At 17.8% G+C, this 24,878-nt stretch overlaps 7 protein-coding genes across 7 annotated transcripts; 3 read left to right on the top strand and 4 right to left on the bottom strand.

Moving 5' to 3' along the window:
• Nucleotides 1-662: 662 nt before the first annotated feature.
• PADL01_1233100 (conserved protein, unknown function) lies at nt 663-1,811 on the top strand (the record flags this gene model as incomplete). The annotated part of the gene is made up of 1 exon (XM_028683297.1): nt 663-1,811. The coding sequence occupies one exon, from the start codon at nt 663-665 to the stop codon at nt 1,809-1,811; it is 1,149 nt and encodes a 382-aa protein (XP_028539489.1).
• A 428-nt stretch (nt 1,812-2,239) lies between these two features.
• On the bottom strand, nt 2,240-3,062 carry PADL01_1233000 (cytochrome b5, putative; the record flags this gene model as incomplete). The annotated part of the gene is made up of 3 exons (XM_028683296.1): nt 2,240-2,329; nt 2,551-2,765; nt 2,909-3,062. The coding sequence occupies 3 exons, from the start codon at nt 3,060-3,062 to the stop codon at nt 2,240-2,242; spliced, it is 459 nt and encodes a 152-aa protein (XP_028539488.1).
• Nucleotides 3,063-4,267: 1,205 nt separating this feature from the next.
• Nucleotides 4,268-5,975, bottom strand: PADL01_1232900 (dihydrolipoyl dehydrogenase, mitochondrial; the record flags this gene model as incomplete). The annotated part of the gene is made up of 2 exons (XM_028683295.1): nt 4,268-5,735; nt 5,905-5,975. The coding sequence occupies 2 exons, from the start codon at nt 5,973-5,975 to the stop codon at nt 4,268-4,270; spliced, it is 1,539 nt and encodes a 512-aa protein (XP_028539487.1).
• Nucleotides 5,976-7,680: 1,705 nt separating this feature from the next.
• On the top strand, nt 7,681-10,356 carry PADL01_1232800 (60 kDa chaperonin; the record flags this gene model as incomplete). The annotated part of the gene is made up of 2 exons (XM_028683294.1): nt 7,681-8,697; nt 9,199-10,356. 2 exons carry the CDS (start codon nt 7,681-7,683, stop codon nt 10,354-10,356), a joined length of 2,175 nt encoding a protein of 724 aa, XP_028539486.1.
• Nucleotides 10,357-11,348: 992 nt separating this feature from the next.
• Nucleotides 11,349-13,255, top strand: PADL01_1232700 (phenylalanine--tRNA ligase; the record flags this gene model as incomplete). The annotated part of the gene is made up of 2 exons (XM_028683293.1): nt 11,349-12,974; nt 13,166-13,255. 2 exons carry the CDS (start codon nt 11,349-11,351, stop codon nt 13,253-13,255), a joined length of 1,716 nt encoding a protein of 571 aa, XP_028539485.1.
• Nucleotides 13,256-13,437: 182 nt separating this feature from the next.
• Nucleotides 13,438-16,716, bottom strand: PADL01_1232600 (conserved Plasmodium protein, unknown function; the record flags this gene model as incomplete). Its single annotated transcript, XM_028683291.1, has 1 exon — nt 13,438-16,716. The coding sequence occupies one exon, from the start codon at nt 16,714-16,716 to the stop codon at nt 13,438-13,440; it is 3,279 nt and encodes a 1,092-aa protein (XP_028539484.1).
• Nucleotides 16,717-18,426: 1,710 nt separating this feature from the next.
• Nucleotides 18,427-23,565, bottom strand: PADL01_1232500 (asparagine-rich protein, putative; the record flags this gene model as incomplete). The annotated part of the gene is made up of 1 exon (XM_028683290.1): nt 18,427-23,565. The coding sequence occupies one exon, from the start codon at nt 23,563-23,565 to the stop codon at nt 18,427-18,429; it is 5,139 nt and encodes a 1,712-aa protein (XP_028539483.1).
• Nucleotides 23,566-24,878: the final 1,313 nt, after the last annotated feature.

Raw genomic sequence — 24,878 nt, 5'->3', positions numbered from 1 at the left:
AAAAAAAAAAAAAAAAAAAAAGTTATCCACAAAATTATTACTTTTTAAAACTTTGTGTTTTTTTTTTTTTTGTTTAATTATAAAAATAATATATTATATTAAATATATATTTCAATTTTAAATTATAATAATATAACATCTTTTTTTGATTTTTAATTTAACATATAACATAAAACACCAAACAAAAATGTTATGAAAATCACTATTTTTTTTTTCATATAAATATATGTAATTTATTATAATATGTATTTCTTCAAATAAAATAATAAAGGTATATTATTTTATATAATACCAAAAAAAAGAAAAACATATATAAATAATATATTTTGTTTTTTTAAATTATACGTATAAATATATATATATATATATATATATATATATCTTTATATGAATAATATTTTAAATGTATACATAAATAACATATATTATATATATATTTTTTTTTTTTTTTTTTTTTTTTTCGTTTCTCTTTCGAAAAAGAAATATTACATATATATATAATATACATATATATTTTTTTTTTTATATTTTATTTATTTGGTATATATTATAATATAAAACCATGTTGAAATTCTGATATTTAAAAATAATTTTGCTTAATCGCATAATTAAAAAATTTTTTATTTTTTTATTTTTTTATTTTTTTTTATTTTTTTTTTTGGATGCTCTCTCTAAAAGCTTCTAGGGCGGATAACTTTTATTATGGAAGTGTAGAAGATGAAAAAGATAAGAAAAAAAAAGAAAAGAAAGAGAAAAGACTGAATAGAAAAGACTATGATGATATAAAATTTGAAGTACCTTATACTATAATATGTATAAAATGTAATAAATATATATATAAAGGAGAAAGGTTTAAGAGTGAAAGAAGAAAAATAGGTTTTTATATTAACAGTACATGTTATTCATTTTGTATTTATTGTAAAAACTGTTTAAATAAAATTATTTTTGAAACAATCCCACAGAACTGTTCATATGATATTAAACAAGGAGCAAGACAAAAAAACGAAAAATATGAAAATATATTAACTCATAAAGGAAAGAAAAATATTAATTCTATAAATTTTGAAGAAAATAAAAAAAAAAAAATAAATCCTTTTTTATTATTAGAACAAAATGTTATACAACACAAAAAAAAAGCACTTTCAGACTGTTCCATCTTTCAAAATTATAATCAATCTAAACATATAACAAATGATAATAAGGAAGAACATTTTTTTCAAGAAAAAAAAGAAAATTATCAAAAATATGATAAAAAATATGATAAAAAATATGATAAAAAATGTGATAAAAAATATGATAAAAAATATGATAATGACAAAATATCTGTAGAAAATGAAACATATCCTTTGTTACAACATAACAAAAATATATTGACTCATAAAAAAAACAATCCTGAACAAAGAGATAATAATTCAATAGAAAGCAAAGAAGAATTTAATAGTATATCCCCCCCAAAAAATGATGATGATTCAAATGCTTCATATACTGATGAAGATATGAATGAAGTTATCAAAAATAATTACAAAAGAAATAATATCTTGAAACATGATTTTTCATGCAATAGTAATTTAAGAAAACAATTAAGAAATATCAAAAAAGAAGATATAAAAAAAAAAGAACAATGTAAAAAGAAAAATATTTTTATTGATATACTTAATGATCCATTAGAAGACTTAAAAGTAAAACAGTTTCCTCTTTTAAAAGATAAATATAAAAAAAATATAATAGACAAAAACAAAACATTGAAAAATAACTTAATAAAAAAAAAAAAAAATAGCATATTTGATAAACGCTACCTAAAAAAAAAATAATAATAAAAAAATAAATAATGTAGAAATGGTATATAAAATAAAATAAAATAAAAATAAAAGTAAAAGTGTAAAGTTATATAATTCTAAAAAGATATATAAATGATATAATCACGCAGCAATCATATCATTTTAACATATATATATATATATATATATATATATATGTGTATATTTTTTTTTTTTTTTTTTTTTTCGTTTACCGTTGCATTTTAATTGTAAAGATATATAATAATCCTTTTTACAAAAATATTTTAAAATATGATATGTTTTTTTATTTTTTTTATCACTTGATGATATTATTAATTTTTATTATTTTATTATTTTATTATATTATTATTTTATTTTTTTGTTTTTTTTTTTTTTTTTGTCTGTCAACATCTATTAAAGATTAATATATCAAATAAGATATTTCCTTGTTTTTATTGTTATTATTTTAAGAACAAAAAATAATATGCAACTCCAAAAAGGATAATAATTCCAGCCACGACAGGGTAATTAGTTTTTTCTTCTTTTTTAATCTACAAGGGGTTAAAATAAATGATATCATATAAATAAAAAAAAAATTATATTTAATATATATATATATATATATATAATGTTTGGGTAAAATAAAAAAGTTGTATCAAGGTATATTTTATATAGGCACATAAAAATAAAACCAATAGTAGATAAATAAATAAATACACAAATACATACACATATATATATTTATATATATATATAATAATTTTCTTTTAACCAGTATGGGTTTGCTTTCTTTAGGTTCTTTTTCTTCGTTTTTTACTTCCTCATCAGAATAATTTATATATTCTATCTTATTTTCAATAATTCTTGTTTTTTCTTTTTTTTTATATTCTTTTGAATTTTTCTTTATTCCAATCAAAAAACTGTTCATTAAATTTTTGGCGTTCTCAGAATGTCCAATGGAATTAAACGCATCGGTCGCATCAAGGCCTGTAAAAATATAAAAATATAAAATATTTTCACTTTAACATATATTTGGTTATATAAAAAGATGTTTACACATATATATATTATATATGTATGTATATATTTGTTTAACTTTTAGTAAGTCCTATTTTTTTTATTTCTGGTACCTTCATATTCTTTAAAAAGATCATATCCACCTGGATGCTCATAAAATGAACTCACATCATATATTAAATCATTAATTACAATACAACTTTTTGATTGGGTTTTAAGTTTTTTTAATTCTTTATCATCTATTACTTTTAATTTCTTAACAACCATTTTTTAACAAAATGAAAATGATATAATACTTGTTTTGTTTTTTTAACAATTTTATATTCTAAATATGAAAAAAAAAAAAAAAAAAAAAAAAAAAAGTAATAATAAATAAATAAATAAATAAATAAATACACAAATAAATAAATACATACACATATATTTATATTTATATATATGTTTATATTTTTTCTTTTTATTCAGATATACAATTTTATTTACTAGCTAACTAATTTTTCACACTTTACAATAATTTATAAATCTTTTTTAAATCGTATTTCTATATTTTAATAAGCACATATATATATATATATATATATATATATATATTTATTTATTTATTTATATTTATTTTTTTATTATGTGTATATTAATTTTAGTTGGCTCTTAATAATATTATGATTACAAGTGTATATATATATATATATATATATATACTCTTTTTTACATATATTATAATTTATGTTTGCACATGTATTGATTTATATTATATTTATCTATACTTGTTTTTATTTTTATAAGTTTATGTATGCCCAATAATTTTATATAACAGATTATAAACACATAAGAAAAAATGTTATCAAAATATGCGAACTGTAATAATATATACATATATATATATATATATTATATATATATATATTTTTTTTTTTTTAAGTATTTAAAAAGTATAAATGTGTAGAATAAAATACAGGACACTATACAAATATATATATTTAATAAAAAAAATCATGAATATAAACTATATTATTTATATATTTACAATTTTTAAAAAAAGAATGAAAAATGTATATTGAGTAATTTTTTTTATGTAATAATATAATAAATATATATATGTATTTGTTAATTTTTTTAAGAGTGTAAATTAAAAAATAATCGGTATCTTCGTTTTAAAATTATATATTAATTCAAATGATAACAAAATATATACCATTTGATATATATATATATATATATATATATATATATTTTTGACCTTTATATGCTTTAATTTTTATATTAATTAAAATTTTTACAAAGAGGAATATTTAAACGTTGGCTTATTCAAAATATGAATGTTCATAATTTTTAATATAACCAAAAAAAAGGGGGGGGGGAGAAAAAAAAAAAAAAAAAAAAAAAAGGAACAAACAAAAACAAAACATAGGAAAAGAACTCACATATATATATATTATATATATAATTTATATAATATATATTTTTGTGTGTGATTACATGTGTATAGGTTTATCAAATGATTGTAAAGCGACCTCTTTGATTACTTCTGAAAATGTTGGATGGGCATATATAATTTTACTCAAACTTTTAGATGAGCCATTATTACTAACATATATAGACAAAGGTAAGATTAAATCACTAGCATTATTTCCTATAATTTGAGAACCTAAAATTCTGTTAGTATCCTTTTCTACAATTAATTTAATAAGTCCATCATAATCATCTATTGTTCTTGATCTACTATTAGCAGCAAAAGGGAAACTAACGGATTTGAAATTCATATTAAGTTGTTTACATTTTTCTTCATTATAACCTACAGTAGCTACCTCAGGATGTGTATATATAACACTTGGAACTAAATCATAATTAATATGTGCTTTTTTTTTATTATTATTTTTTAATTCGTCATATAACATATTAGCTAATAAATATCCTTCTTCTTCTGCTTTATGAGCTAACATAGGTCCATCTATAGCATCTCCAATGGCTTTAATAGTAGGTTGTGAAATTACATTAAAATATTCATCTACAGGTATTTTTTTATTTTTATTTAATTGTATATTAAGTAAATGTAAATTTAAATTATCAAAATTAGCTTTCCTACCAATACATATAAGTACAATATCTGATGTCATTTTTTTTATTTCATTAGTTTTTTTATTTTTTGCAAATAAAGAAGCTTGGTTATTTTCTATATTTCCACCTATTACTGATGTATTAAATACAAATTTCATTTTTATTTTTTCTAATGTTTTTTGTAATACCTTACTTACATCCGCATCAAGAAAACCGCATAAACGTTCATTATATTCAAATATAGTAACATCAGATCCAAGTTTTGAAAATACTGATCCAATTTCTAATCCTATAACACCACCTCCAATAATAGACATACTATGAGGAACCTTTTTAAAATTTAAAATATCATCTGAATTTTGTATTATTTCATGATCATATTCTAATATATCATTAACATTATCAGCATCATGAAAATTATTATCATTTAATTTTTTTAAAGGTATTTCAATTGGTTTTGATCCAGTAGCTATAACAATACGTTCAGCTGTTACTTTCTTTTCTTCTTTTTCTGTTTTTATTAAAACAGTATGTTCATCTACTAAACTTCCATGTCCTATAATATGATTCACATTATTCTTTTTATATAAAAAATTAATTCCATCAGATAAATTACCCATGCACTTATTTTTATGTTTATGCATACTCTCTATATCCAACTTAACATTATCAACTAATATACCACATTCTTTGAACCGAGTTTTTGCTTCATAAAAATTGTGAGAAATATGTAATAAAGATTTAGATGGAATGCATCCTCTATTTAAACACGTACCTCCTAATTTCTTGTCGTTGTTTACATTCAAAACATTTAATTTATTTTGAGCACATCGAATACTGCATACATAACCACCTGGTCCTCCTCCAATTACTATAACATCATAGCTACAAAAAGGGGGTAAAAATATATACACATATTATATATATTATATATATATTATATATTATATATATATATATATATATATATATATATATATTTATATATTTATATATTTATATTTTTCCATGTACAAGTAAATTATGTTTATTTTTTAATTATCTGTTCATATACTCTTTCTTAGTTGAGAAGTGTCTACGCAATGGCTGAAAAAAAACCTGTGCTCTAAAAATAACGCTGTTCATATTAATCTGAAAAAGAGTAAATCTAAAATGGAGAAAAGGCACTTATAATAATAAAATGTGTAAATAATATTATATATATATATATATATATATATGTGTTATTTTTTATTTTTTATTTTTTTGACCATACTTCTAAAGATATTGAATTGTATATCTTTGCATATATTTTTTACAATTTAAAAATAGAAGAAAAAAAAAAAAAAAATCACCAGAAAATTTCGCCCCTTATATAGCATATACATATATATATATATATATATATATATAATACTTTTTTTTTATTAAGTATACGATGAAATGCTACATTATTTTTTCAAGGAAATTGACATCTTAAAAAATACATAAATATATATATATAAACAAATAGTCATTTAACAATTACTTGTTAATATTCATAAAATATACAGAAGATTGAATAATCTTTACACATGTTTTTAATTTTTAATATTTTAATTTTTAATATTTAATATTTTAATTTTAATTTTTTATAAATTATGCTCTTATTAAAATGAAACATACTCATTTAAATATATATATTAAAAACAAATTGTATATTGTATTTTTAATATTCAAATAATTTAATTTTCCAAAGTATAATTTAAATATATTATATATATATATATATATATATATATTTTTTTTTTTTTTTTTTTTTTATAAAATAATTCTTCAAGAAAACATTATAAAAAAAAAAAAGTAAATATAAAGGTACAATATGAATAAAATATGTACACATATATATTAAAGATAAGTATTTATATGAATACATCTTTATATGAATAATTATACACAACATGGAAATTATATACATATAATATATATATATATATATATATATGTAATATATTATTTTTTTTTATTTTTTTTTTGGGTGCATTTATATTTATTTTTAGGTAAATCTCAAATGAGAAAAAATATAGATATATCTTATAATGGAACACACCATTTTATTCTTATTCTTAAAATATTATTATTTATTTATTTATTCATTTTTATATTAATACATTATAAAATATATATATATAATATTATGTATATATAAATATTTTTTATAATAATTATATATAGGCATATATATAATATTTTATACATATGTGTTTCAATTATTAATTAAAAAAAAAATTATAAGGGTTCTATAATATATATTATGTATATATATAAATATATATATATATTTATTTATTTTTATAATATATATATAATAATAAAATAAAAAATAAAATAAAACCTTTTTAATGAATAAGAAAAGTGTAGTAAGGAAATTTATAATAAAAATATATAATTATTAATCACATATATATATAAATATATTTGTTATATCTATTTTATTTATTTTATTTATTTTTAATTAAAATATTATATATATATATATATAAAAATTAGTTGGTACTAATTTAAATTATGAACACAATACCATATGGTATTTTATTATACTATTTATTTAAAAATTTTTTAATTTGTGGAAATATATATATTACTTATTAATATATATATATATATATATATTTTTATATTTATATATTTATTTACATATGTGTTTATATATTTAAGTACATTTTATATACCTTAATATTTCATTTGTGCCATATATATAATTAATCTTTTGATATGTATAATTTATAAGTGTTTATATATTTTATTATATATATTTATTATATAATTTTGTAATTATTTTATTTTATTTTTTATTTTATTTTTTTTTTCTATGAGAATGAAAAGATTTGGTATTTTGTTGCTTGTAATATTTATGATATGTTTGAAGTATGGATATAGTATTAAGAAAAAGCGCAGTCCTAATAACAAGAATAGGCTTTTTATAAATAAGAGATTGAAATATATAAATAGTAAGATTATAAGTAGAAGAAAAGAAAATTATGTAAAGGTAAAAATGACAGAAAATAAAGTGAAGGGTAAAGACATAATATATGGAAATGAATGTCGAAATGAATTATTAAAAGGAATATTAACAGTATCAGATGTTGTGAAATTAACATTAGGTCCAAGAGGAAGAAATGTATTATTAGAAAAAGAATATGGAAGTCCATTAATAATAAATGATGGTGTAACCATAGCAAAAAATATATCATTAAAAGATAGAAAGAAAAATAATGGTGTAAAATTAATGCAAGAAAGTACTAATATATCAAATGATAAAGCAGGAGATGGTACAAGTTCAACAGCATTAATGACAGCAACAATTACAAAAAAAGGTATTGAACAAGTTAATAGAAATCATAATCCTATTCCTATACAAAGAGGTATACAACTTGCATCAAAAATGATTATTGAAAAAATTAAATCTTTATCTACACCTATAAAAACATATAAAGATATACTTAATATAGCAACCATAGCAAGTAATAATGATGTACATATGGGACAAATTATTGCTAATGCATATGATAAATTAGGTAAAAATGCAGCCATCATATTAGATGATAATGCTGATATTAATGACAAATTAGAATTTACAGAAGGATATAATTTTGATAGAGGAATTATTAATCCATATCTTCTATATAATGAAAATAAAGATTATATTGAATATTCTAATGTATCCACTTTAATAACAGATCAAAATATAGATAATATACAATCCATATTACCAATACTAGAAATATTTGCTAAAAATAAACAACCATTATGTATTATAGCTGATGATTTTAGTAATGAAGTCTTACAGACCTTGATCATAAACAAGTTAAAGGGTGCAATCAAAGTGGTACGTTCAAATATAAATGAATAAATAAATGAATAAATAAATAAATAAATAAATAAATATATATATATATATATATATATATATATGTAATATTTATTTTTATCTGTTTACATTATATATTACTTATTATATACTGTGTCATATATAAATATATGACACTTACAAAATTTATATATGGTCTTATTTTTACTATTTTTTTTTTTTTTTTTTTTTTTCGTCTTCTCCATTTTTATTAATGTGTGTATAAAATAATATGTACATTCAAATAAAGTGGAGATATAAAAAAAAAAAAAAAGAGAAAAAGAAAGAAATAGAATAATTCATAATTAAAGAATTATTTTCTATGGTACATTTTTCTTACACACCAAATGTTTCCAATGAAAAAAATTACACACATTATATATATATATATATATTGAAGAGTTAATTGTGTAAATGCTTTGAATATGTACAATATATATTTTTATATATTTTTTTATATTTTAATTTTTATTTTTGTAGGTTCCTATAAGAGCTCCATCTTTTGGTGATAGACGAAAAGACTATCTAAAAGATCTATGTATTGTAACTAACAGTAAATACATTAGTGCAGATGTAGGCTTGGATTTAAACAATTTGCATAACAATATGAGTAGCTTTGATAATAATTATTTGTCTTTATTAGGAAGTGCAAATACTTTAATAGTAAAAAAAGATAGAACAAGTTTGATAACAAAAGAGGAATATAAAAAAGAAATAGATGAACGTATAAATGTATTAAAAAAGGAATATGAAGAAACTACTTCAAAATATGATAAGGAGAAATTAAATGAACGTATAGCTGCATTATCAGGTGGTATAGCTAAAATATTAATAGGTGGTAATTCAGAAACTGAACAAAAAGAAAGAAAATTTAAATATGAAGATGCAACAAATGCTGTAAAAAGTGCAATAGATATTGGATATGTACCAGGAGGTGGTGTAACTTATTTAGAAATTATAAAATCGAATTTCATAGAAGAAATACATAAAAAAATTGAAGAAGATCTTCAATTAGGTTCAAATAATGAAGAAAAGAAATATCTTGAACTAATAGGTAATTTAGAATCTGAAATGGAATTACAAAAAATGGGTGCTAATATAGTAGTTAGTAGCTTAGATGTAATAACGAAACAAATAGCTGACAATGCAGGAGTTAATGGAGATAATGTTGTCAAAATTATATTAAATTCGAAAGATAAATATGGATTTGGATATGATGTTAATACAAACAAATTTGTTAATATGGTAGAAAAAGGAATAATTGATAGTACCAATGTTATTATAAGTGTTATTAAAAATAGTTGTAGTATTGCTAGTATGGTATTAACTACTGAATGTATGATGGTAGATCATGAAAAAAAAGATAAAGGTATTTTAGATTCTTCAATCAACTCACCAAATTATTTAAGTAAACATAGAAGATCTTATAAACATAAACTACATGATGATGAAGATGAAGATGAAGAAGATGAAGACGATGAAGAAGATGAAGAAGATGAAGAAGATGAAGATGATGAAGATGATGAAGATGATTTGGATGATGATGATGATTATGATGATGAAGATGAGGAAGATGAAGAAGAAGATGAAGAAGAAGATGAAGATTCTATGAATGACGGATACAATTATGATGAATAATAAAATAAAAATATATACATATATAAATATAAATATATATATATATATATAAATTGTATATGTTTTTAATTTTTTTTTTTTATTATATTTATCTTTTTCTATTGTTAATTTTATATAACCCTTATTTTGTCCTAATATAATATCTATTAGTTTTTAATTTTTTATATTTAATTTTTTATATTTTATATTTTATTTTTTATTTTATTTTTTTTTTTTTTTTTTTATTTTTTTAATATTTTTTCTTTTGAAATTTAAAAAATAAATAAATAAAAATATATTTATGCGTAAATTTTTTTTAAATAATTAGTTATTTAATGATTTATTTATTATATGTATATAATATTATACATATATTATAATATAATATTATGTTTTTTTTAATATGTTAATAAAACTTTAAAATATTTAAACCAACGCAGTGAACAATTTAAACATAAAAAATATATATGGAAATATAAAATAAACCAAAAATGGTTTTATATATGTATGTATATAAATAAATAAAAATTTTTGTTTCTTTGTAATACATTTAAATGTATTATATATATATATAGTACATATAAATATATATATAATATATATTATTATATCATGTAATAGTATTTTTTATTTTATATGTATATTTATTTATTCTCTATATACAATGAACATTTTCAATTTGATTTTTATTTAAAAAAAAAAATAAATAATTTTATAAAAAATTTGATTATAAAAAAAAAAAAAAAAAATAAGGTCAGGAAAATGTCCTTCGAAAGGGGGAAGAGTTTATTTGTTATTGTCCCTTTTGAACGAACATAAGAATAAGAAGTAGGATATATTAAAATAATTCAAATGAATAAATAAAAATATATCAACAATATATAAATATATATATATATATATATATATATATAATATTTATGTATTATTTTGTATTATTTTATTTTATTATTTATTTTTTTTTTTTTTGTGTTACATTTTGTTTGCTAGAGGACTAACCCCTTGAGCAAGAAATGTTTTTTTCCTTCCTTATTTGTTTCATATTTGTTATTATTGAATTTATAGAAAGTTATAAAAAAATTCCACAGATCAGTGATATATATTTTAGAAAGCTTGATAAGAATTATCATATAAAAGATGATATAATAAATTATAATAGATTTAAATATGTTTACAAAATAAAGAACCATCCACTAAATGAAATAAAAGAAGAGGTATTAAATTTTTTAAAAAAAAAAACATCTTTTTATTTAGTATATAATAAATGCCCACTTTATTATAAGGATTTATGTTTTAAAGAAATACTTATAAAAGATACAAACGAAACAACTTCCATAAAAAATAATTTTTTTTTTTCTCATGATTATTTATTTATTCCTCAAGCAACGTCTTTATTCCCATACATATATGATTTATTAAAAAATAATAACACACAACAGAATAATATTCAAAAATGTAATGATACAATAAATGTAAATAATTATGCATGTAATGATAATACAGCTAATAATGTTGATGTAAATAAAAATATAAAAAAAAAAAAAAAAGATGATTATATTAATAAAGATATCATTGAAAATAATAATGTACATATAATAAATAATTCAAACATATTAAATAAAGAAAGCGATAATTTTTGTATTATATCAAATATTTTTAGGAAGGATAATATTGATAAATTACATTTCCCTTTTTTTAATCAAATCGATATCTATTTTAAAATAACAAACGAATTAGTACACAAAAAAAAACAACTTGTATATTTTTTGTGTGAATTATTATCTACCATTTTTGGAAATAATTATAAATGGAGAATAAGAAAAGATTCTTTTGATTTTACTACACACTCATTACAAGCAGAAGTATTTCATAATAACAAATGGATAGAAATTTTAGGTAGTGGAATATTAAAAAATAAAATTATTTTCAACAAAAAAAAAAATTATGAAATCAATGATTATCTAGCTGTAGGAATAGGATTAGATAGAATTGCTATGATAAAATGGGATATTGAAAGAATAAGAGATTTATATTTATATATTTATAATACAGAAAAAAATCTATATTCTGGAGAGCAACATAATCAAAAAGATGATAAATTTTCACACCATATATCAAATGAAATATTCAATAAAAATATAAATGAATATGTTGTTAACAATAAGGATGACTCATATAATTATAATAATGAAAAAAATTATTTCTTAAAAAATAAAAAAAATGAAAACCAAAATGATAAAAACCAATATGATAAGAACCGACATGATAAGAACAAACATGAAAATATTTTATTAAATTCACCAAAATTGGAAGGTCAAAAATTAAAACATAATTTATTAACACATATAAAACAAAATGTTCATATAGAACAAAACACAAAAAATACAAATATAATACCTGATGAAGTTTTATACTTTTCAAATTTATATAATATAAAAGATGAACAACGAGATTTATCTTTCTATTCAAATGAACAATGGAACAATGAAGATTTTATAAAAAATATTATGCAATTAAAAAATATAAAAAATTTACATTTTTTAAAAACAGTCTATCTTTTTGACATATTTTTAAATAAACAATCAAACAAAACAAGTTATGCATATAAATTTGTTTATACGCCAACAACAAATATAAAGGTGCAAAATTAAAAATAAACAAATATAAATATTAATATATATATATATATATATGTATATATATTTATGTATATATATTTATGTAAACAAAAAAATTATGTATATTATACATCAATAAAAAGGGAAAACTTTTTCATATATTATATATATATATATATATTTTTTTTTTTTTTTTTTTTTTCTTTTTGTAGGAACAGCATGTTTTTAAAAATCATGTAAAAGAATTACATGAACAAATAATAAAACAAATAACAAAAATGTACAATATAATTATTAGATAATTTCCGTTATATTCTTATAGGATTTTATTATATTTAATTGAATAATCATATTACTTTTTTTTTTTTTTTTTTTATGTCTTTTTTAAGTACACATATATATATATATATATATATTTATTTATTTATTTATTTATTTATTTACCAACTCATGTTTATTTATTGTCATTTCCCCATTTTCATTTTCATTTTTTTTGTATGATGGGATATTTTATAAAGTTCCATGAAAAAAGAAATTGCTCTAAGCCTCCAAAAATTAAATAAATTTTTTTTTTTTCAGAATTGTAAAAAAATTTCATAGATAAAATACTACCAACTTTATTTATATGCTCAAAAATATAAAAGTTAATAAACTGTGCAATTAATTCAGCTTCTATTTCTAAAATTGTATTTTCTTCATTACTTGGTTTTCTATTATTATAATCCTCATCATATAAATTTATTTTATATATCATAATTTTTTTTTTTTTTGAAAATATTGCTATGTATAATTCACCATTCATCATATAATAAAAATCAAAAAGAAGTATTTTAAAATTTTGAGGAAATTTTAATTTTGTGATATATAATTGATGACCTTCAGATATATTTTTTTTTTCATGCTCTTTTTCTTGGCACACTAACTTCTCAATATTATTATTTGAATGAATAATATCACTATTTATATTATTATTCAGATCATTATTTATTATAACACCATTTGTATTATCTTTTATATCATGTATACTATTTTTTAAAACGTTGAATTTTTTATTAAAAAAATTTATTATTAAATATTCTATAAAAATGAAATATATATTACTATTTGAAAGTAGAAATAAAATATTATCTTTTAAATACATTTTATTTATTTTCTCATTCATGTTTATATCATAACTATCAAATTCCATATTGTGATTAAAAAATAATAATTTCTTCTCATATAAAATAAAAACATAAATTTCGTTATTAAATATAGTAGATGCCATATATTTCTTTCCTTTAAATTGATACAAATTATTTAACAAATCATTATTCAATTTAAATATTTCATTAGTAATAATATTATATAAATATAAACCTTTTTCATTTAATATTACAAGATATGTATCAAATATATTAGGATACATATTATTATTCACATTACTTTTTAAGTCTTCCGTTTTCATCATATTCATTTTTTTTCTCTTTTTTTTTTTATTTCCTTCTGTTATATTATTTTCTATTGTATCTATATGGTTATTCTTTAAAGTTACTGATTCATACACACAATGCGAATTCGTTTGGTCCTCATTTGAATTATTTGTCTCTTCAATAATATCATTTATATTATCATGATCAACTAAAATATCTTTTTTTTTTTTATTATTTTTTGGCTTTCCAAACCAACATATAGATATTATATGTTGATTTTCTCTTATATTTGGAATGATTATATTTTTTTCTTGATTTGGTCTTTTTTTTTGAAATTTAGTTAAATAAAAAAATCCAAATACCGACTTTTTATTAATAAAAGCTATAATTGGTAATTGAGGATGATTAATTAAAAATATACAAATGTTAATATTATTTGAATATATCGAATTTAATATATTATTATTATTATTATTATTATTATATTTTTTTAACTGTAAATTATATATATTTTCATTTCCTAGAGAAAATATTATGTTATTATCAAAACAAATTATGTGATATATCCATAAACTTAAAGTAAATATTTTATAAACATTCTTCTTCTCATCTATAACGTATAAACAATAAAATTTTTCTGAATCATATATATATATATACTCTTTATTATTTAATATAAAAAAATATAAATAAAAAATTATTTTACAATTAATATGGAAAGATTTAATAATTCGGTTTTCATTTAAGTTGTACACATTCACAATACCTTTATCACTGGATATATAAATATTATCAGCTGAATCAAAATGGATACATGTATAATATTTCAAATCTTTTTTATCCGATATGTTATTATTATTATTATTATTGTTATTATTATTGTTATTTTTTTGGTTTTTATTCGATGTATAAATGAAACTATCATTATTATTTTGTTCTTCCATATTATCATTATCATTATTATCGTTATCCTCATATTTTTTATATTCCATATCATCAAATATTATCTCCTTATAACCTTCATTTACATTTTTTTCACCTGTCTGTTCATGCAAATTCTGAACAGGGCAGGTAATTAAAGAATTTTTTTTTTCTTCTTGATTTTCATTAGATATATCTATTTCATGTAAAATGATATTTTCCTTTTCATTGTTATGGTCTCTTTTTTGTATTATATTATTATTTATACAATTAATTTCTTTCATTTCATTAACATTATATATTTTTACATAATTTTTGGTAGAAAATGATAAATAATTTTGTCCTAAGTTATTATATTTGGTTGTCATGGAATATAATTTTTCATGAACAAAATTGATGACAAAATAAATTTCAAAAATATAAAATTGGACGACTTGGATACACTCCTTATAAGCTACAAAAATAAAATGATTATTCTTAATATTATGATATAAATCATTTATATTTTGTATTTTAAAATATTCTTTAACATTTGTTTCTATAAGATTAATTTTTTCATTTCTTAATTTTTTTTTTATTTTTACATTTTTTTGCGGCACAAAAAAATAAGCATTTCCCTTATCATCTCCATAAATTAATAGATAAAAAAGGCTTTTGAAAATTTTTAAATGTTTTTCATTATCTTTACAAGAGTTATAAGTATTATTTATTTTATCTTGTGATAATTCAAAACAGTACATATTCTTTGTTACAATTTGTTTATCCATAATATCTATGTCCACGATTTTTATATTATGTTCATCATATATATCATTGAATAATTTATTATATAAACTATTTTTTTTACTTATATATAAAAAATTAAATGTTAAGCAAGTAATTTGGTTTTTTTCACTAAAACTTAAAAGGGATTTATTTTGTTCGACATCAAACAAATGAATTTCATTTTTTTCGTTATAACAAAATAATTTATATGATAAGGAAGTGTTTTTTTTATAAGTACATTTTATAAGATCATTTTCTTTTTCATTTAAACAAGTGGTTAAAGGTACAAAATCCAATAGCATATATTTGTTTATAATATTAGATAATTTTAATATAAAATCAATATTTATATAAAAAACACATGACAAAACTTTCTTCTCATTAAACATATTAACATGTAATATTTCATTCTTTACAATTCTTCTGATAATTAAACTAAATTTATGTATTGAGCATGTCACATAATCTTTTACTTTAAAAGCACACAAATTGTTATTATATTTTATAATAGGAATAGGAGGACAAAATTGTCCATTGAACCAAAATAAAGATGGAAAAAATAAAATATTTCTTAAACCATTTTTTTTCTTTTCTTTTTCTAATATATCATTTCTACATATTTTTAAATCATATTGAAGTAAATTTTCATATTTCATGTCAGCCATCTTTATCAATCATACATAAGATAAATATGTGCAAAAAAAAAAAAAAAATATATATATATATGTATATATATATGTATGTACATATTTTCTCTTATTTTGTTGGAGAAATATTACCATTTGTATTATTTATATATATAATAATATATTCCTTAAAGAAGGAACGTATTTATTTCTCCTCATTTCAAATAAAAAATAAAATACAAAAAAAAAATTAATATAATAATAATAAAGTTTATACAAAAGAAAAACAAGTAACAATCTGTTAAATCTTTTTGAATTTAATTTCAATTTAAATAAAAATTAATTATATAGACGTAATACAAAATTAAAAAAAATCTACAACAATAAAAACATTACATGAAAAAAAATAAAATAAATGAAATGAAATGAAATATATACATATATATATATATAATGATAACGTTTTATGATTAATTACAATTCATATTTTTAATACTTTAATTAAAATTAATTTAAAAAATGAATATATTTTTTAAATATACATATATATTATATCATATATAATAAAATTTATAGATGTTTTTATATATTATAATAATTACACAATGAAAATTATGAAACTGACAAAAACATTAATAAGTAAAATAATATATTATTAACTTGTACATATCTAATAATATCTTATATGTCATATAACATAAAAATCTATAATTATATTTTTTATAGTTATTTTTAGAACATATTTTTTTCTACATTCTTAAAAGCATATAAAATATATCATAATAATTTAAAAAAAAAAGAGGATATATTTATAAATATAATAAAAAATAATAATAGTTATATTAATTATAAAAAAAAAGGCCATTTTTTTTTTAATATTTATATTAATGAAAAAATAAAGAAAGCTTTTAATAGTGTATATATTAAATAAATAAAATATAATATATATATATATATATATATATATATATAATATATTTATAAGCGCAATATGATTTTTCACATATATATTATTATTTAAAAACATATTAAAATTTACTTTTTCACAAGATTAATATTAAAATTTATTTTTTATTATTGTTCGTATTTATAAATTTAAAAAAAAATAAAACAAGAAAAAAGTTTTTTATATGAATTTATAATTCGGATTATTATATATATATGTATGTATATATAATATATAATATATAAACATTTTTTATTATTTTGAAATCCATAATAAATTTTAATAAAATAATAATAAAAAGAAGAAAAAAAGAAATAATAATTTTAATAAATATATAGAACACTACATTTAAAATTATAAAAAAAAAAAAAAAATTAAAAATTAAAATAATATTTATAAAATATATTCAAAAATAAATAATAAAATTATGCAAATTTTTTAAAAATTATAAAATAATATATATAATACACACATATATATTTAAAAGGTTTTTTTATATAATAAATATATTACGTAGTTACAATATTTTAAAATTTTTTAAAACTTAAAATTATGTATGTATGTATATATATATATATAAGAAAAGGTAAAAGACAGGTATGATATATGCTGGAATATTTAAAATATATATATATATATATATATATATATATATATATATATAAAATACTATTTACTACTACTCATTAAACGTTTTATTCTTATCAACTCTATGTAATATGTGCATATTTATATTTATAATACGGTTATGACTTATAATGAACAATATAAATATATATGTATATATGTGGAATATTTCATTTTTAAAAAAAGTTTACATAATTATTTGTAAAATTCTGATCAGTATCTATGTGTGATGATGCATGAAAGGGGTAACTTAGAAAATTTTTGTTATCCTCATCATTAACTTTGATAATATCATAATCTCTCATTTTATCATCATTTTTTTTGATACCTTGAAAATTTTCATCAAAATTGCTATAATTATTATTTAAGTTTAAATCATTCATAAAATTTTTTGGATTTAAAGTACTTCTATATAAAGAATTATTATTATTATTATTATTATTCATATTATTCATATTAATGTTAGAACTATTGTTATGATTACGTTTTATATTTTCAAGATGTGTATAATTATCATTAATTGTAGCATCCATATTAAAAGTTGTATTTTGATTATTTTTCATATTAGAATTTGGACTAGCCATTTCACAAGAATTATAATAATTTGTAAATAAATTTTTCTTATTATTATTATGTAAGTTAAATTTGTCATCTTGATAATAATTAAAATCATCTAATACGATAGCACCATTAGTAGGAGTACTACTATTAAAACTAGATAAATGAAGAAGTTTATTATTATTACTACTATTTAATTGTAAATTAGTATGTGTAAAATCATCTTGAAATATATTATTATTATTATTATTGTTATTGTTATTGTTATTATTATCATCATCATTTGTTTGATTAAAATTCATCATATAATTTTGTTCTTCACAATTCATAACATTATTATATGTAAATTTGTCAATAGTTGTTTGATATTCTCTCATTTTATTCATATTATTATTATTGGATGTAGAAGATACAACTGTAAGTAATGTATTTTCATTAAGTGAAGGAAAATTTTTTGGATATGTATGTCTTTGTAATAAATTTGAATTTGTTGTTGTTAAAAAAGCTTCGTTATTATATGTATGTTTTTCTTCATATTCCATATCTATATCATTAATAAAATCTATATTAATTAAATTTTTCAAATCATCTTTTAAATCCTCATTATTTATATATTTTTCATTTAATAATTCTTCATTCAATTTATTATTATAAGTGTTTAAACATTTTAATTGATTAACTCTTTGTCCACAATTTGAAAATGTATTACTACCATTATTATTATTATTATTATTCAAATAGCTATTTTTATAATTTAATAAAAGTAAATTATTTTCCTTTTTACTATTTATATCTGTATTATTATTTAAAGGATTCACATATGTAACATTTTTATCAGTATGCCCGTTCATATTATTATTACCACTAATATTATTACCACTTATATTATTACCATTCATATTATTAATATTTTCATTATTATTATTGTATGAAATATATGGTTCATTCAATAAATTCATATTATTTCCACTGCTTGTAAGAGAAGCATAGTGTGTATTTTTCTTAAGATTAAAATTATTTGTCAAAAAATCCTTATTAACATTATTCATATTATTGTTGTTTAAAAGATTATTATTCATTATATTTGTACTATTCAAGTTTGTATTATTATTTATAGTGTTACTATTTATATTATTGATGTTGGTGTTATTTAAATTTACACTACTACTACTAAGAATATTATTATTTTGATTATTGTTGATATTATTATTATTATTGTTTGTGTTCAAAAAATTAAGATTCGATAAAATAGAACCATTTCTATTCAAGTTTTTATTTTTGAGTAGATACATATTATTATTACTACTATTAATATTATTATTATTATTATTACTATTAATATTATTATTACTATTAGTATTAATATTAATATTGTTGTTGTTATTTCTTGCTGATGAAGTTCTAGATGCAAACATTGTATTATTATGATTCAAATTAGTGTAATTCATTAAGTCATTTTCATTTTTATTTATCATAGTAGTAGTTGTTGTTGTAGTAAGGGTGTTATGTATATTTTTCATAACGTTTGAGTTAAAATGATCTGTATTTATATTCAAAGTATTATTATCAATTTTTGTTCCTACAAATAATCTATTATTAATATCTTTCATATAATTTTTTGCACTAGTGCTACTACTACAAAGGTTATTTAAATCATTATTAGTTTTATTTATAATTGTATTATTCATCATAACAGCATTATTACTTCCTAAAAAACCATGTACATTTACAGCAGGTGCGTAATAACTATTAATACCTGAAACAGGTATAGATAATGAATTATTCACAACAGCATTGTTATTATTATTGTGGTGGTGGTGGTCATCTAATAAAATGATATTATTATTTTTATTACTATTATTATTATTATTACTATTATTATTATTATTATTATTACTATTAGTATTACTATTATTATTATTATTATTATTATTATTAGTTGTAGTATAATTTTCATCGTGAATATTTATATTTGCATTTTTCATATTAGAAAGATTATTTTTATCGTCATTTAAAAGTTTATTCAATGCAATATCATTTTTATTTTGTAATATGACATTTTTATTATATGTATCATAATGAAAATCTAATTTTTCGATATTATCTAAAGTATCCATATTTTCTTCACATACATTAAAATTGTCTTTAAATAAAAATAAATCTTGATAACTTTTATTCAATTTTTTCATTTTCTTAAATTCAGCTGCAGATGATCGTGGAACAGCTCTTTCAATTCTAAGATCACGAACAGATATACTACTTCTCAAAGGAATATTAAAAAATCTGAACATATCTTCTTTCCATTTATCAGGAGTATTTTTATAAGTTTTCAAAAAATTATTCATACATATCATACTTTTAAATTTTATTTTTATATGTGATCCTTTTGGTGGATGGAAATAAATATTATCAATCTCTTCATATCCCATCACTCTTAAAATATATAACATTTGTTCTTTAGCTACGATATATTCATTTAGTTTATTTCTTTCAGCTGCACTCTTTGGTAATTCTCTAGGATATTGACATCTAGCACTTTTAGGTACCCAAGAAATATAAACCATCATATCACTAAAATATTCATTCACTAAATTATTTGTACTTCCTACTATATTATTTAAAGAACTCTTTACTTGATTATTAAATTGATTAGAAAGTTGTTTTGATAGTTCATTATTTAAATTACAATTCAATTGATTCGTTAGTTGATTATTTAAATGATTATTCATTGTAATATTAAATTGATCATTATATTGATTAAGTAGATTATTATTAAAATGGGTATGAACAAATTGATTATTGCTACTAATATTGTTATTATTATTATTATTATTATTATTATTATTATTATTATTGGTAATATTATTGGTGCTAATATTATTATTAATATTGTTCATATTATGATATATATTATTGTTAACATTATTGTATATATTATTGCTAATATTATTGTATATATTATTATTACTATCACTATTATTATTATTATTATTATTATTATTATTACTGTTTATATTATTTGTGTAGTGATTATTAAACTGGTCATTATAATCCATTTTCACAAAATTATTATCATTTGCATACATATTTTTTATATTTTCAGTATCAGCTTGAACATTATTCATATTATCATTATTATTTATAATATCATTCGAATAGTCTTCTACATTTGGATTTTCATTAGTAATATTTGTTTCTTTTGAATTATTTTCTTTCATTTTTTTATCCATAAAAGATGATTCTGTTAAACATGTAGACAAACTAAATTGTGTTTCATTATTATTATTATTATTATTAAGATTTATATTATGATTATTATTATGATCCTTACTAAAACAGTTAGATATCTGTTTATTTAAACTCAACTTATTTATCTGATTCGTTTTATTACTTATATTACTTTCTAAACTAATATTTGTATCATTACTTAATTTATGATTATTTTCAAATACATCTGATTCATGCATACCATCATTTTTTTCAACACAATTAACATCAAGAAAATTTCTGTCCATTATCTTATTTATTTTTTCCTTTTTATCAAATGAATGTTCTTCATCATCTAAAACATTTTCAATAACATTTTCTAAAACACTCTCAACTTGTTCAGTTTCTCTTTTTATATTTTCAACATTATCTACAATAATATGATTCTTCTTTTCAATCATAATATTATTAAAAGAATTGTTATTTACATTATTTAATATATAAACAAATTTATTCATATTATATAATTTATTTATATATGTTTCATCCTTTATTCTGTTCTTATAAACATTTTTATATAACTCCTCTAAAATATAAATAATTTGCTTCTTACATAAAATAAAATATATAATTCTTTTATTTTTATCTTCTTTTATATTTTCTTCATATTCTTTTTTATATTCACCATTTAACATTTTTTCAAAAATATCATAAAAAGATATTTTTATATCATTCAACATGTTATCATTCATATTAAATAACATATCATTCTTTTCATTCTGCATTTTAATTAAATATCTATTTAATATATTATTATTCTCTTTTATTTTCTCGATTTCTCCTTTTAAAAATATTTCTATATCTTTACTTCCAAGTTTTATATCTTTAATTTGGTCAATAAGAAGTGAACACAAATTATCGAATGATACTAATAATTCTTCACATAATCCATCAACAAATAAATCTTCTTGTTTTTTTATTTCTTCAAATAGTTCTTCTATTTTTTCTAATTTAGATTCAGCATATGGGTTCTTGTTTCGAATAATTGATTCTTCATTAATGTATTCTTTTGATTCATTATTGTTAATAATTGTGTTATGGTCATTATCAAAAGGTGTTTTTTTTTTTAAACAATTTAGGTTGCACACATTATTACTGTTGTTATCGTTATTTTCATTCAATTGATTATCCTTTAAAATACTTGAATCCTCATTTTCAATATTTTGACAATCATTTTCAATAATTTTATCAAGTTTATCATTATTATGGTCTTTTTGTTCTCCTCCAACTTCTGACAATTGTTGTATCTCATTATCCATAATTTTATTCTCTTTAGATACACTTCCATCGTTTTCTGATGTTTTTAATTTCAATTTTTTAAAATTATTTAAACGATCTAATAGGTTGAATATATATCTACCTTCTCCATTTCCATTACTATTTGTAGCATTTTCTTTCTTCTCATTTTTTATATCATCCTGCATATTTCCTTTTATAAAAGCATGCTCCTGTTTTATTATTTCAACTTGTGTTCTGGTTGTCTCATCCATTTTTTCTTTTTAAAAATAAAAATTATTAAAATAAAATATAAAAAAAATAAAAAAAAAAAAAAGAACAAAATAAAGAACAATTAAATACTAATAATTTATTAAACAATTAAAATATTTTTAAATAATTACAAAAATATATAAAAACGCACAAATATAAAAAATATATATATATATACACATATATATAAACAACATATAAAAATAATTTTTTATTTATATTAATACGAATTATAATATCATATAATCAAATAAATACAAACATAAAAAAAAAAAAAAAAAAAAAAAGAAAAAGGCAAAAATACAAAATAAAAAAAAAAAGAAAAAAATATATAATAAAATTAAGAAATATTCCTGTCAGATGTAAAAATATTGAAATCACAAAATTCTAATAAGTACTATAAATAAAAAAAAAATTTAATAATTATTCGCACTATAAGGAAAAAACGTAAGGTATATTTAAAAAATGATGTACAAAAATGTAGTCACACATATGAATAAATATATAATTATATATATATATATATTTTTTTTTTTTTATGTAATGGAAAAAAAAAATAAAATAAATAATAATAAAAAAATATCATAAAAAAAAAAAAAAAAAAAAAAACAGGTCCCCCTGTAGTTTATTCTTATATATCTATTTGAAAAAAAAAAAAAATAATAACAAAAAGTAAGAACTAAAAACTAATTATAAGGTCATAATATATATGCATATAATATAATATAATATATTTTACAATAATATTTTATACTTAAATTTAAAAATGTATTATTAAAAATTCGTCAACTTTTTTCCTTACATATATTTTTCTGGTAATTAAAAAATTAGCATATCATGTTTATATTATTATATACACATATATTAATTTTAAATTAAATATATGTGTATTCCTAATATATATATATATATATATATAACATCATATGCTTTTATAAATATATATAATATGAAAAAATATATTCAATATATATATATATATTAAAGAAAAAAACAAGCATACTTTATACATAAATTATATCTAAATAGAAAAAGATTATGTAAAATCATAAATTAAGATAAAATATTAAAATAACATATAATATTAAAACAATAATAATTATTAAAACAAAAATCAAACTTTTCATAAATAATAATTAAATAAAATTACAAATAAATTAATTTAGTATTTTTATTTTATTTTATTTCATTTTATTTTTATTTTTTTATCTTAAGAGTATCTTAATCACAAATAAGCATGAAAATATAAAAAATCACATATCTCATTTACATTACATATATCTCTTATTTTTTAATACCTATTTATTTATTTGGT

This window comes from Plasmodium sp. gorilla clade G2 (genome assembly GCF_900097015.1).
Source record: "Plasmodium sp. gorilla clade G2 genome assembly, chromosome: 12".
NCBI lineage: Eukaryota > Apicomplexa > Aconoidasida > Haemosporida > Plasmodiidae > Plasmodium > Plasmodium adleri (nom. inval.).
This window is presented reverse-complemented; position numbering and strand designations above follow the sequence as displayed.